Source organism: Camelina sativa, chromosome 10, assembly GCF_000633955.1.
Source record: "Camelina sativa cultivar DH55 chromosome 10, Cs, whole genome shotgun sequence".
In the NCBI taxonomy this organism is placed as follows: Eukaryota; Viridiplantae; Streptophyta; class Magnoliopsida; order Brassicales; family Brassicaceae; genus Camelina; species Camelina sativa.
Window position 1 is genome coordinate 3,654,938 of NC_025694.1, and position 11,433 is coordinate 3,666,370.

General features: G+C 35.3%; 2 protein-coding genes across 5 annotated transcripts; one reads left to right on the forward strand and one right to left on the reverse strand.

Moving 5' to 3' along the window:
* On the reverse strand, positions 6,353 to 9,426 carry LOC104716890 (probable glycosyltransferase At5g03795). Of its 3 annotated transcripts, none has more exons than XM_010434360.2 (5): positions 9,293 to 9,426; positions 8,135 to 8,823; positions 7,909 to 8,039; positions 7,197 to 7,545; positions 6,353 to 7,092 (listed from the first exon to the last, which is right to left on the reverse strand). In XM_010434360.2, the coding sequence occupies exons 2-5, from the start codon at positions 8,732 to 8,734 to the stop codon at positions 6,433 to 6,435; spliced, it is 1,740 nt and encodes a 579-aa protein (XP_010432662.1). In that variant the 5' UTR covers positions 8,735 to 8,823; positions 9,293 to 9,426; the 3' UTR covers positions 6,353 to 6,432. The 3 variants fall into 3 exon arrangements, with proteins under 3 accessions (XP_010432662.1, XP_010432663.1, XP_010432664.1); XM_010434361.2 differs by having other exon boundaries at positions 9,338 to 9,422; XM_010434362.2 differs by lacking the exon at positions 9,293 to 9,426 and adding an exon at positions 8,929 to 9,271.
* Positions 9,688 to 10,636, forward strand: LOC104716891. Of its 2 annotated transcripts, none has more exons than XM_010434363.2 (3): positions 9,688 to 9,724; positions 9,835 to 10,061; positions 10,312 to 10,636. In XM_010434363.2, the coding sequence occupies exons 1-3, from the start codon at positions 9,710 to 9,712 to the stop codon at positions 10,427 to 10,429; spliced, it is 360 nt and encodes a 119-aa protein (XP_010432665.1). In that variant the 5' UTR covers positions 9,688 to 9,709; the 3' UTR covers positions 10,430 to 10,636. The 2 variants fall into 2 exon arrangements, with proteins under 2 accessions (XP_010432665.1, XP_010432666.1); XM_010434364.2 differs by having other exon boundaries at positions 9,835 to 10,053.

An 11,433-nucleotide genomic window follows, 5' to 3' on the forward strand; every position in this document is an offset into this window, starting at 1 on the left:
CTCTGACGTCACGAGGGTTGAGCGAAACGGGTCGTGGCAATAAATCAGAGAGCTCTGGGAAATTGAGAATGGCTGAGGTTCCTTTGATGCTCATAGCCGCAACGTCGTGAGCGCGCATAGCCATCTCAGCCGTCGGAAAAGTACCGAGCCAGATTCTCGATTTCTTCCTCGGCTCACGAATCTCCGATACCCATTTGCCCCAGCTCCTCATACGGACTCCACGATACACCGGCTGCATACTACTCTCTTTCTTCTCCTTGTCGGAAGACGAATCCGCCATTGCTAATCTCAAAGGTTGAACCTTTTTTTTTTCTTTTTTTTGTTATGCCGTCCAAGTGTTCGACAAAATGTCAAAGAGACTGATTTCTTCTTTTTTTTTTTTTGCTATTTTAGTGCGAATTTGTATTTAGATTTGGGTTGTTGTAAAAAAGAAAGAATTTAAGGCAAAAAAGAGTGAGACATTTTATTTTTGGGGTGGAATAAGAGTTTTTATAAAAGGATACTTCTTGTTTGTATCATTTGGTGAACAAAAATTTCGAGTTCTAGTTTTTGGAATGTTTCCAAACTCTCTCTCTCAAATGATCTTAAATCAAATGAAGAAATATTAAGTTTTAACTTACAATTTTTATATAAGGGCATACTCTCGTCCTCGTATACGTGGTGGAATGAAGAGGGACCATAGGTTACCTACGAGGTTGGTGTTGTATAAAATTGTTATTTACGATTTTTTTTTTATTTAAAAAGTATATATATATTTTTTTTTTTGTCAACAAAAAGTATCTTTTCTTTTCATTATAACGCGAAAGACGATATATGTTTTTTTTAATCTTTTGCTTTTTTTGTGATGTGACGATTTATACGAGTTCGTAGATTTTATTTTCTTTGCATTTAATTTGTTTTTTTCTTATTTACTTGTTCAGAAGGACTCTCTGATCATCTTTATTAAAGTTGTAAGATGCAGCAGGGCTGGAAGGAACCTACGGTATAGTACGTAGTAGTCGTTTACCAGTTGTGTTGGATTTTATTGAACTCATTAGTAGAAAGAATTTGCTTTTAATATTTTCGTTATTACTCTTAAAATAATGTCCTGTTTTTCAAGAAACATAATTAAAAAAAAAAAAATTGGTCAAGTCGGCAACCCACGGACTAGGATGTACTAACTTCTAGCTATATATATCAAGTACGTACTTTATAAGAAGCATTAAATCGTGCCTTCTTGAACCGCTCAATTCGTTCCAAAAACCTTTAAATAACGGAGACTCTTTTAAACTTCATTAACATTACCATAAGACCTACAGTAATCATAAATATGATAACACGAACAATCTAAAGTCTCATAGTGTAAGTTAGATTAGAAAACCGTACTCCTGGAGTATATTTTTATCATAAATTTCTTTTTACATAACAATAAAACGAAAAACATTATATTAAATCGGGATATTACATTGCAAGCCACTTACCTCCAAGACCAAAAGAAATGGTGATATATACATATCGCATCATGAGATCCTGGAGAGACTATGTCAATGACAATCAAACTAGACTAATGCGTCTAGTTTCCTTTGTAGTCTCATTTTTTAATGACTATGTAAACGCAAGTATAATAGAAAATTTAGAGAATGATAGTATGAAAAGAATTACATACTTTGTGTCGGCTAGAGACGGATGATTCATACTATTTTAATTCTGTTAACTAAAATCACCCAAAGTGAGTGTTTTTGTCATGCAAAATATTTTACCATCATTGCAATGGATCTAATCAAACATTATATATATTACTATCATTTATGAAGAAGTCGTTTTCTATATTTCCTTCGGTGGTAGGGTTCGAAAAAGCCTTCATATTAAAAAGTTGTCCCATTATTACATCATCAATAATGTCGACAATATTAACTAGTGATAACGCGGACTTTTCAAGTTTTTTTTTGCTTTTATCGCCAACAAAATATTTGAATCCACTCCATCTATCTGTATTTGCAGGACTGTTTGTTTTTTTCAGGATGTAAGAAACTAATAAGATCGGATAAAGGCTGAAGCCGTATTTATCCATGAATATGCACTGTAGCTTATCAAATCAATTAAAAGCTCTGAACAAAGTTTTATGTACTATGAATCAATTAATATGCACGATAGCTTATACATCATGCACGTCGTGCATATCATATGGCTCTGAGGACTTCACTTAGTTCTTAAAGCTTCTTTTAGCCAATTAATAGTCAATCTTGTGTGTGTGTGCGTGCGTGTGATATACTACTATATGTTACGAACTTACAGCCAAGGCATTTATTTGTATTTTTGTTTGATCCTTTTGTTATTTACTGAGTTTTTGTTTCTTTTTGCTACCAGATAACTTAGGTTTCAGAATCTTTGTAAAAAATCGTTTGTAGCTAAAGAATACTATAAAATCAAAGAACACTTTTATTTATTACAACAATGATAAGGTTAAAAATTCTGGATAACATGACTGGTTAATAACTTAATATTTGACAACCTTTTTTTTTAAGCAAGAGTAACAAAAGTATGTTTTTAAAGAAAACAAGAAGCAAGAAACTTTGAATATATCCTAAGACAAAAATGAAACTATTGTATATATATCAAACTGAAATCGTCGTAACCAAGGACGGAACAACCAATTGTACATCTTTGTTCCGTATGCACAATTCGTTCATCGTCATCCTCCAAAGACGTCCTCCACAACACAACCCGCACAATTTTTGTCATCATAATTTTACTATTTGTCGGCGTCACCTTTTTTTTTTAAAAAATTTGTTTAGTTTGTTTCTTCTCCACCCACTAATAGTTTGATGAGCTGGAATCAGATATCAACAGCCCAAAATATTGAATGGAATTTATTTAAGGAAAAAAGATTGTGAGTTATCTGAAGTAACGCAGAATGTATGGCCACACATACCAAACTATGATAAAGAATACTCAACTACATCAACTATATGTATTACATGGTTACATATATGAAGTATATGTTGTTATGTGGTCAATATCATACAAATAAAATCTCGGTTTACGGGATCATTTACGCCGATGTTGACCTACTGTTGACTCGTCGGAACCGAAAAGAAGACCCGATCGGATTTGTTTACCCGAACCCGAAACCTGACTCGGTTCAGATATTTGTTGGGTTCAGTTAATGGGCCGAAATTAAATTAAAATTTTGGCCCATTAATTAACTAAATCCTAAAATCGATTCCATCAAAACATCATCGATTCCATCGTTTTAACTTGTCACTTTTGTCCATTTGCGGCCAAGAACAAGATCTCCTTTTCACCTAGGTTTTACTCGACAAAAGAATCGAATCTGTAAAAGAATTTGGTGTTTTGGTTGAAATCGAGAAAAAGTCAGAGTGAGGATTTGCTTCTCGTTCAGATGAGGTAACTATCTCAATTTCCTTTTTTATTTGGTAACATAGGGAACAAGATCGATTCCATCAAAACATCATCGATTCCATCGTTTTAACTTGTCACTTTTGTCCATTTGCGGCCAAGAACAAGATCTCCTTTTCACCTAGGTTTTACTCGACAAAAGAATCGAATCTGTAAAAGAATTTGGTGTTTTGGTTGAAATCGAGAAAAAGTCAGAGTGAGGATTTGCTTCTCGTTCAGATGAGGTAACTATCTCAATTTCCTTTTTTATTTGGTAACATAGGGAACAAGATCGATTCCATCAAAACATCATCGATTCCATCGTTTTAACTTGTCACTTTTGTCCATTTGCGGCCAAGAACAAGATCTCCTTTTCACCTAGGTTTTACTCGACAAAAGAATCGAATCTGCAAAAGAATTTGGTGTTTTGGTTGAAATCGAGAAAAAGTCAGAGTGAGGATTTGCTTCTCGTTCAGATGTTACCAAATAAAAAGAAAATCCGATCGGGTCTTCTTTTCGGTTCCGACGAATTAATGATAGGTCAACGTCGGTGTAAATGTTCCGGTAAACCGAGATTCTATGTGTATGATGTTGATCACATAACAACATATACTTCATATATATGATCATGCAATACATATAATTGATATAGTTGAGTATCCTTTTATCATAGTTGGCTCCATGCATTCTACCATACTTCACCTAATTCACAATCTTTTTTAAATGAATGCCACGATTTAATTCCGAATTGAAAAATAATTAATACAAATGAGACTATGAGAGAGAGAGACTGAAGAAGTCGACAAAATGTGGAAGAAGAACAAAAAAAAAAAAGTCGTACGGAAAAGATAAGTCCAGCTGTCTAGCTAAGTCTACACACTGTTGGTGTTTCTCGACAGCTTTGGACCCTCTCTTTCCTTGACTACGGTTCACGCACCGCGTAACACGCGTCCAAACCGTGACCAATCAAGGCCTCACGTGATTCAATTATTACACCCCCTGCCACCATATTATAAGGTATTATATTAATTGTCACTCAGAGTAAAAAGTACTATATGAGCTAGTATATGAGTATGATTAGTCGACAAAAATGAAGAAAATAACAAAATATCAGTAAAAATAGAAACTTAAAAAATGTGAGATGATGGATAACAAAAGATTACCGAAGGGGATGAAAACGAATATGTCTCGTCAAACGAAGGAGACCCAAAAAAAACAAAAAATCTCCAGAAGCATGAAAAGCTATGTCTCACACTATAGAAAGGCTTGTTTTTGTTGGGGTAAAACTCATCATTATCTAAAGTAAAATTGTAAAAATTGTATATGAGTTTGTTTGTCAGATTAGTTACCATTTAGATTTATAGACAAGCCATCTAGCAACCAAAGTCACCATCTATTTAGATTTTTTTTTTTTTAAATCTACTATTAGGGATATAAATATGTCTAATAGACAAATTAGGGTAGTTACTATTTTTGAATGTAATAAACCACAGTATATATGTGGATATGAAAACTGTATTAGACAATGTAAATACGGTAGCAAGACATTTGTATTTCAAAACAGAAAAATATTATTTATACATTAAAATAGGGTGAGAACTGAGAACCTTTTTTTTTCTCTTTGGACGAAAATAGAATGAGTACTTTATCAAACAAATATGTTCGTAAAGTTGATACCGATATTCAATAATTATTCAAAAGTAGACAACTGAATTTAAAAGTAACTATATTATATGTTTAAACTAGATTAAATTACACATTTGTGGCCCCAGAATTTGAATAAGACCTTAAGCATGGGCTTTCACCAGCATGAGCCTGCATATACAGAGTGCTAACTAAAGAAAGTCATTATTAGGACGAGCTTATTTTGAAGACTTCTCCTTTACCTTTGCGCTCGGAGAGAGATTTAGGCCCGAAATTATTTACCAAATTTAGGAACACATTTTAAGGGCCGCCTGCAGGGACTTGTTTTTACCATTACTAGAGGATTTGATGAACAAATGTTTTCATTTTTTGTTTGTTCTCAATCTCTCATCTCTACATCCTACCTGTCTTGGTGGTGATCTTACAATTGGATGTTTTAATTAGGAAAAAAAAAACATATTCAAGTACACACATATAACTCACGTTATATATGTGGTCCTCTTTAGAAATAAGTTGTGCAAGATGATGGTTACAAGCAATACCTATCTGGTCCAAATAGGCTGCTGGCTTTAACGTAGGACACGATATACAAAAAAAGAAATTCCCTTTTAGATCAAGACGAAAAAGAAATATTCCATGTAAAACATGCATGACCAATCAAATGAACTACATAAGTCATACATATACTGAAAAGTATCCCCATCATTTTATGTTTTGTCCTACAAATGTTTGTCGTCGACTATCCACAAGTCAATTATGTAAACGTTCTTTTAGAAAAGATGAATCAAAATCGAAGATCCTTCATTGCTCATATCGCTGTTTTGGGACCAATGATTGAACCTTTTCAACCGGCAACATGAAGTTGATGATTATATGTTTGTTTGCCATTCATGATGAAGATCTTCTGAAAAGGTTATTTCACTGAAGTGGAGCATAACAAATTTGATTCAGACGTGTTTGTTGTTTTGAGAACACTGAAAAAACGTGGTTGAAGTAGTGAAAAGTGTTGCAAGTTAAGTCTTAATTTTTAACTATAGACATTGTTGGAGATATTCTCAAGAAGATCAAGGCTCTCTCAAGTTATATATCTAATTTAATTGTAAGAGCATATACGAGCTCTTATAGTGTGCTGCATCGCTTAGCCATATTTGAACCTTTGAACTGTGTGAAAGAAGTAAGAAGCGTGTCTTAATGTAGGCGATGTAAAGTGAATGATGACGAGCTAAAAAGGTGTCTTAATACTGCGTTTAGGCAACGCGTTTGTGTAAGATTGCTCAAGTAGTTTATACTTTTTTAGTGACATATTATGATTAGAGAAATTGGGCGTTTTGCAACCCCCCTTTTGCTATATTAACGAATGAATCTCTGTTAATTACTTTGAATCTGCAGTCCCAAACCTACTCTGTGGTTTCAGCTTTGAAAAACTCTGTTGTACCAAATGGAATTAAGTATCATATGAAATATGTCAAATCTCTCAGGTTTAGAATGCCAAAGGAAATGCTTCTGCACCATCTTGACCCTTTTATGCATCTCTCTATACCTTTCCTCAGTTATGGACAGTAATATGTTCTTCAAATCAGGAATATCTTTCTCCAACACAAATACCGCAAAAGACTCCCAATTTAGAACTTCGAAGAAGGGAGGCACGAAGTTATCGGATATAATAACCGGGACACACTCATAGAACAATGCTTCCACGACCCGAGGGCTATTGACTTCATGCCCTTTTGGACAGATGCAATACTTTGTGCTCTTCATGTACTCCATGTAACTCTTTTTACCTTTAGATTTAGGTATCTCACTAAATATTTTCATGTCTGGATCTCTGTTACCTCCCCAGCTTTGTAATAGGAGAGGTCTAAGGTAACCGTGCATTCCGCCTGCAAAGAAGGCAAGTATTTGCCTCTGTGAAACAGGTTTGCCTCCAAGAGCTCCAAGTGGTCTCCTAGGAACAAGAATAGTTGTCTCAGGAAGAGCTACATCTTTACCAAGCACAAAACCTTCTGAAACATCAGAATTGCATAGTGCTCTGATGCACTTGGCCATGTACTGCCTCGTCTCAGAAGGAGCCTGAAAGCATGGATTTACAAACGAAGAAGAAACAGATCAAATGGTGTTCACCGAGATCACAAAACAGTGAGATAGTACATAAAGTAGGAATTAGAAAAGAATACCCAGTCATGACAAGCAACAAGAAAATGATCAGATCCTCCAGTTTTGTTCCAGAAATTATATTTGGAGGAAATCATATCCAAGTAGTTCTTCAAAAACTCAATGAGATTCTTATCACTGTGAGAACCAGGGACATAGAGAGTTTCTTCCAACATTTTGGAGCTGAAAGGAAGATAAAATAGGTGAGCTTTCCGGGGGTTCTTTGTGACATATGTTTTGCTGGACTTGAGCTGTTTCATAAACCATCCTTCAGAAGCATATATGCCTTTCAGCACCGGCTTATGTAGTACGGGTCTTTTGCCTTCCCTGTAGACATATACTTTTAGCTTTTTCTCCATTAGCTCATAGCTCCTGCATTGTGAAAAAGAAAATAGAAGAAGAGACGTATATATCCAGCTAGACACACAACTCATAGCCATTTGACCAAAACAACATCACGTATACAAAATCTTCACAACTGAGAATACTAAACAGGAAATCAAAGATCCAAAGAAAGACAACTGAAACACTTTAGGAATACTGTAGTTTCTCTAAACAAGAAAATTTGAAATAAGAAAAAGTGCAGGGTTGTGGTAATATATAGTCTATGTTAACTAGAAGGATTCCTTAATTATTGATAACATTCTCAACTGGCATAGCAGAAATCAAAAATATACCTAGTAAGATACAGGAGAAAGAGTAATCGAGAGGCATAAAAGTATAATATTAACTCACCTTTTGAACATGGAAAGATTCCAATACAGAGGAGCATGCAGTAAAGGGTCGTTCTCTATCAAAGGTGGGTTCTCAATTTGAGTTCTTGCATACAACAGTTCTTGATCAACAGGGGAAGACGGTTTTAATCTCTGCAAAATACAATGAAAACATCAATAATGAACTACAAAGGTGTAGTAATGGTAGAAACAAGCACACATGATGAGAGACTGAAGAAAAGACATACCAGGGAGGCATGAGAAGTGTGGCTTTGATGCAATAAATTCATCATCTCAGTGATAGAAACCACCCCAGAATTTGATACTTTCATAAAACTTTTAACATCTGAGGAAAGATTATCAACTAAAGGATCGGACTTGCTCTCCAAAATCTCAACTTTCCTAGTATTCTCATAAGCAACGTCAGTATCTTCAACTATCTTCTCGTCTGAGCTGCTGCTCCTAGTTCCTGGTAACAAATCATCAAGAGTTTCCTTATCTTTAGCATCATCCTCTGCCAAACTCTCATGGATTTGATTAGTGTCATTATTATCAGAGCCAAGAAGTACATGGTCTTCCTCTGGACCAGCTCTTTCCCCAACAAGTACATCTGAACTTGTTATTTCCCGTTGAGCGGATCTTGAAGAACTAGTAGAATACAATAAGTCAGCAGCACTGGATGGCCTGATGGGGTGTTCTTCTGTGCTTCCATTAATTGATGATGATACGAGAAACTTATCTTGAGAAGAAGGTAGAGAGAAGATAGCACCATTGTAAAAACGAATGTTGACAAATTGGAAGATTGTGATAAAAACGAAAACTAGACCAGCAAATCTTAACAATTTCATTGCCTTCTTCCAGCCAGATTCCACCAAAATTCAACATGAACACTCCATGAAGAAGAAGAGACAAACCGATCTTAACCACAAATCACAATCTGCAAGGATATAGAACACACGAATTGGGTGTTACAACTGAATATATATATATTACTTACCGTAATTGGATCTTACATCATCAAAACGAAAGTAATAGTATTTACTTAGTATTCAGTACTAAGGTGATATATGAACAAGAAAAAAATCGTGCTATGCTAGAACGAATCTATTCACTCGTTTGGTCGGAGAAATGGAAGAAGCTAACGGAGCTGAATCGAAGCAAATCAAATTAGAAAAAAAAGAAAGGAAAATAAAACTCAATTCCTGCTGCTGCTAGTAAAAAGAAATTAAATTCCGAAACATGAAAAGATAGATAAACTTGTAAAAGGACACAACAACAACAAACAACAAGGCTGCTGAACTAGAGAAGATTATTATTAGTCTTGACAAGCAATTTATATCTTAAAACTGAAATCAAACTATTGGACTAGAGTAGTGGATATATATATATATATATATATATGTTACCGATAATTGTAACATGAACGGGAGAGGAGGAGGAGGAGAATTAACTAAATGAAGCTGGCTCAATCGTTTGTTTCCCCACAAATCTTGCCGGAAGAAAGAAACTCTGACTCTGAGAGAGAGAGAGAGAGAAAGAGAGGGAGGGAATTTTTTTATTACTATTTCTTTTTATATTTTTCCCTTTTTTAAAAATGACAAAAGTCAGAAAAGCACAGCTGTAAAATCCATAAAGTGAGAAATACGGAAACAATATATCGATAGCATAACACATTTTATTTCAATATATCCATAAAAGTATAGATAGCATAACACATTTTATTTCAAAATCTATCTTCCATGTTAATAATATATCGTATTTACTCTATTTTTTAACCACGAGCCCGAGAAGAAGAAGAAGAAGAAGAAGAAGAAGAAGAAGAGATGGGAGGCAAGGAGGTAATGAATAGACCTAAACAAATTATCTTTCTCTTTTATTAGTACTTTTTTACTTGATTTTTGATTTTGATTTTTTTTTTCCTTTGTCGATTGCAAAACTTGTCTTTGAGGGTGCGATTGGGCGATGCTGCATCAAGTTTGCAAATAAGTTCTACCAGCATGTTGATTGTAAAATGTTTAGTTGTGCCGTAACATTTGTCGCTGGAGCTTCTTACGGCGACATCACGGGTGGTGTTGTCAAGGATTGGGACACCAAAGAAAAGCTTGAGCTAGAAAGGAAAGATCTTGAAAGACAGATCCAAGAGTATGAAGCTGAAGCCAGAAAAGTGGTAAGTAGGTAGAAAAGCAAACCCCTCCCTTTATGTGTACTTACTTACCAACCCTAGCACGTCCTTTAAAGATCCCCTGTCTTTTAGTTTTACTACGTTGTGAGATTGATTGATTGATTGAAAGGTTGAGTTCTGATCAGATGAGCGGTTTTGATGTTATTGTTTTCTGCCTTGTGAAGTGCTTTTGACTCTTACCATAGAGTAGAGATATCTTTGGTTTTTTTTTTCTTATGATGGTTGGTTGGTGTTGTGTTTCAGATGGGGAGTTCGGAAGCTGCCAATGCTGTTTAGTAGAATTCAGGGAAATAAAGAATATGCAGCCAGCCACACAGTGCCACCTCTCTGTCTTTTCTCTTTTATCTACAAACTTGTTTAGACCTCTATGCATTTTGGTATTTTCTGTATTCAAGTCGCACACTTAAATTGCCATTTTATATGATGTCCACTGTTTTTTTTTTTCTTTCCTCTTTCGTAGTCAGCCATGTTTAAGCTCTCAATTCAAGTTATTTTAGTATCCCCCTTTTGCGTCTACTATTTGTTGTTTTCTATTTCCTCTTCTAGGCGCCTGCTTGTACTGTGTTTAGATCTTTCTCCATGTATTTATAACCGACCTTTAGTACTTACAGTCCCCTTGCAAGGGACATTATACCGCCCGCAATCTCAAACTGCTCCATCCATTGTCCAATTTGAGAGCGGCGTGCGTGCGTGACTCCCCCGCCGTTGAGCTTCTTCAGGGCTTTGGTATCTTGAAGAATCTGAAATTGGCTAATAGCTCTCTTCTTACGGATGAGATTCCTGTTTAGATTAAGCAATGCGGCTACTTAGGTGTTCTTGATTTCATAAGGGAACCAAGTAACAACAGGTCAGCTTCCAGAGTTTCTGAGCTCTCTCTCTCTCTCTCTCTCTCTGGTTTGTTCCTCAAGGTTTTAGTAGCTTGGTGAGTTTATGTTATGTGAACCTTATCTGGCCATCAGATACCGCAGGCTTTGGTTTTTTGTTCTCTGTCACTGTCAGGTATTCATCGCACTGATAAAAGTGGGAAGAAGCACGTGAGAGAGTGCGCAGTAGAGTTTTGTAAGGTTGAAGAAACCAAGTGTATTATAGCCTATAATTAGATGTTAGGAAATAATTGGAGAGTTTATGCCTGTACTTGTGTAGTTGAACAATCGTTGTGAGAGGTTTGAGGTACCCTAAAACCTTATCACACATCTCTGAAACTATTCTGCCTTATTTCTGAAACTATTCACACATCTCTGAAACTATTCGTCATTCAAGCCCATAAAATCGCGCCTTATACAGGCCCGGCCCAATTCACGTTTCCAGGTCCATTATATCAGAGCATTTTTTTTTTTTTTTTTTTTTTTTTTTTTTTTTTTTTTT

Excerpts from the sequence above, each read along its gene's own strand:
- LOC104716890 (XM_010434360.2), bottom strand. The coding sequence starts at position 8,734 with ATGAAATTGTTAAGATTTGCTGGTCTAGTTTTCGTTTTTATCACAATC. Across the intron at positions 8,040-8,134 it reads ACACTTCTCATGCCTCCCTG|AGATTAAAACCGTCTTCCCC; the intron begins GTATGTCTTTTC and ends TGTATTTTGCAG. Across the intron at positions 7,093-7,196 it reads TTGTTGCTTGTCATGACTGG|GCTCCTTCTGAGACGAGGCA; the intron begins GTATTCTTTTCT and ends CCATGCTTTCAG.
- LOC104716891 (XM_010434363.2), top strand. Across the intron at positions 10,062-10,311 it reads GCCAGAAAAGTGGTAAGTAG|ATGGGGAGTTCGGAAGCTGC; the intron begins GTAGAAAAGCAA and ends GTTGTGTTTCAG.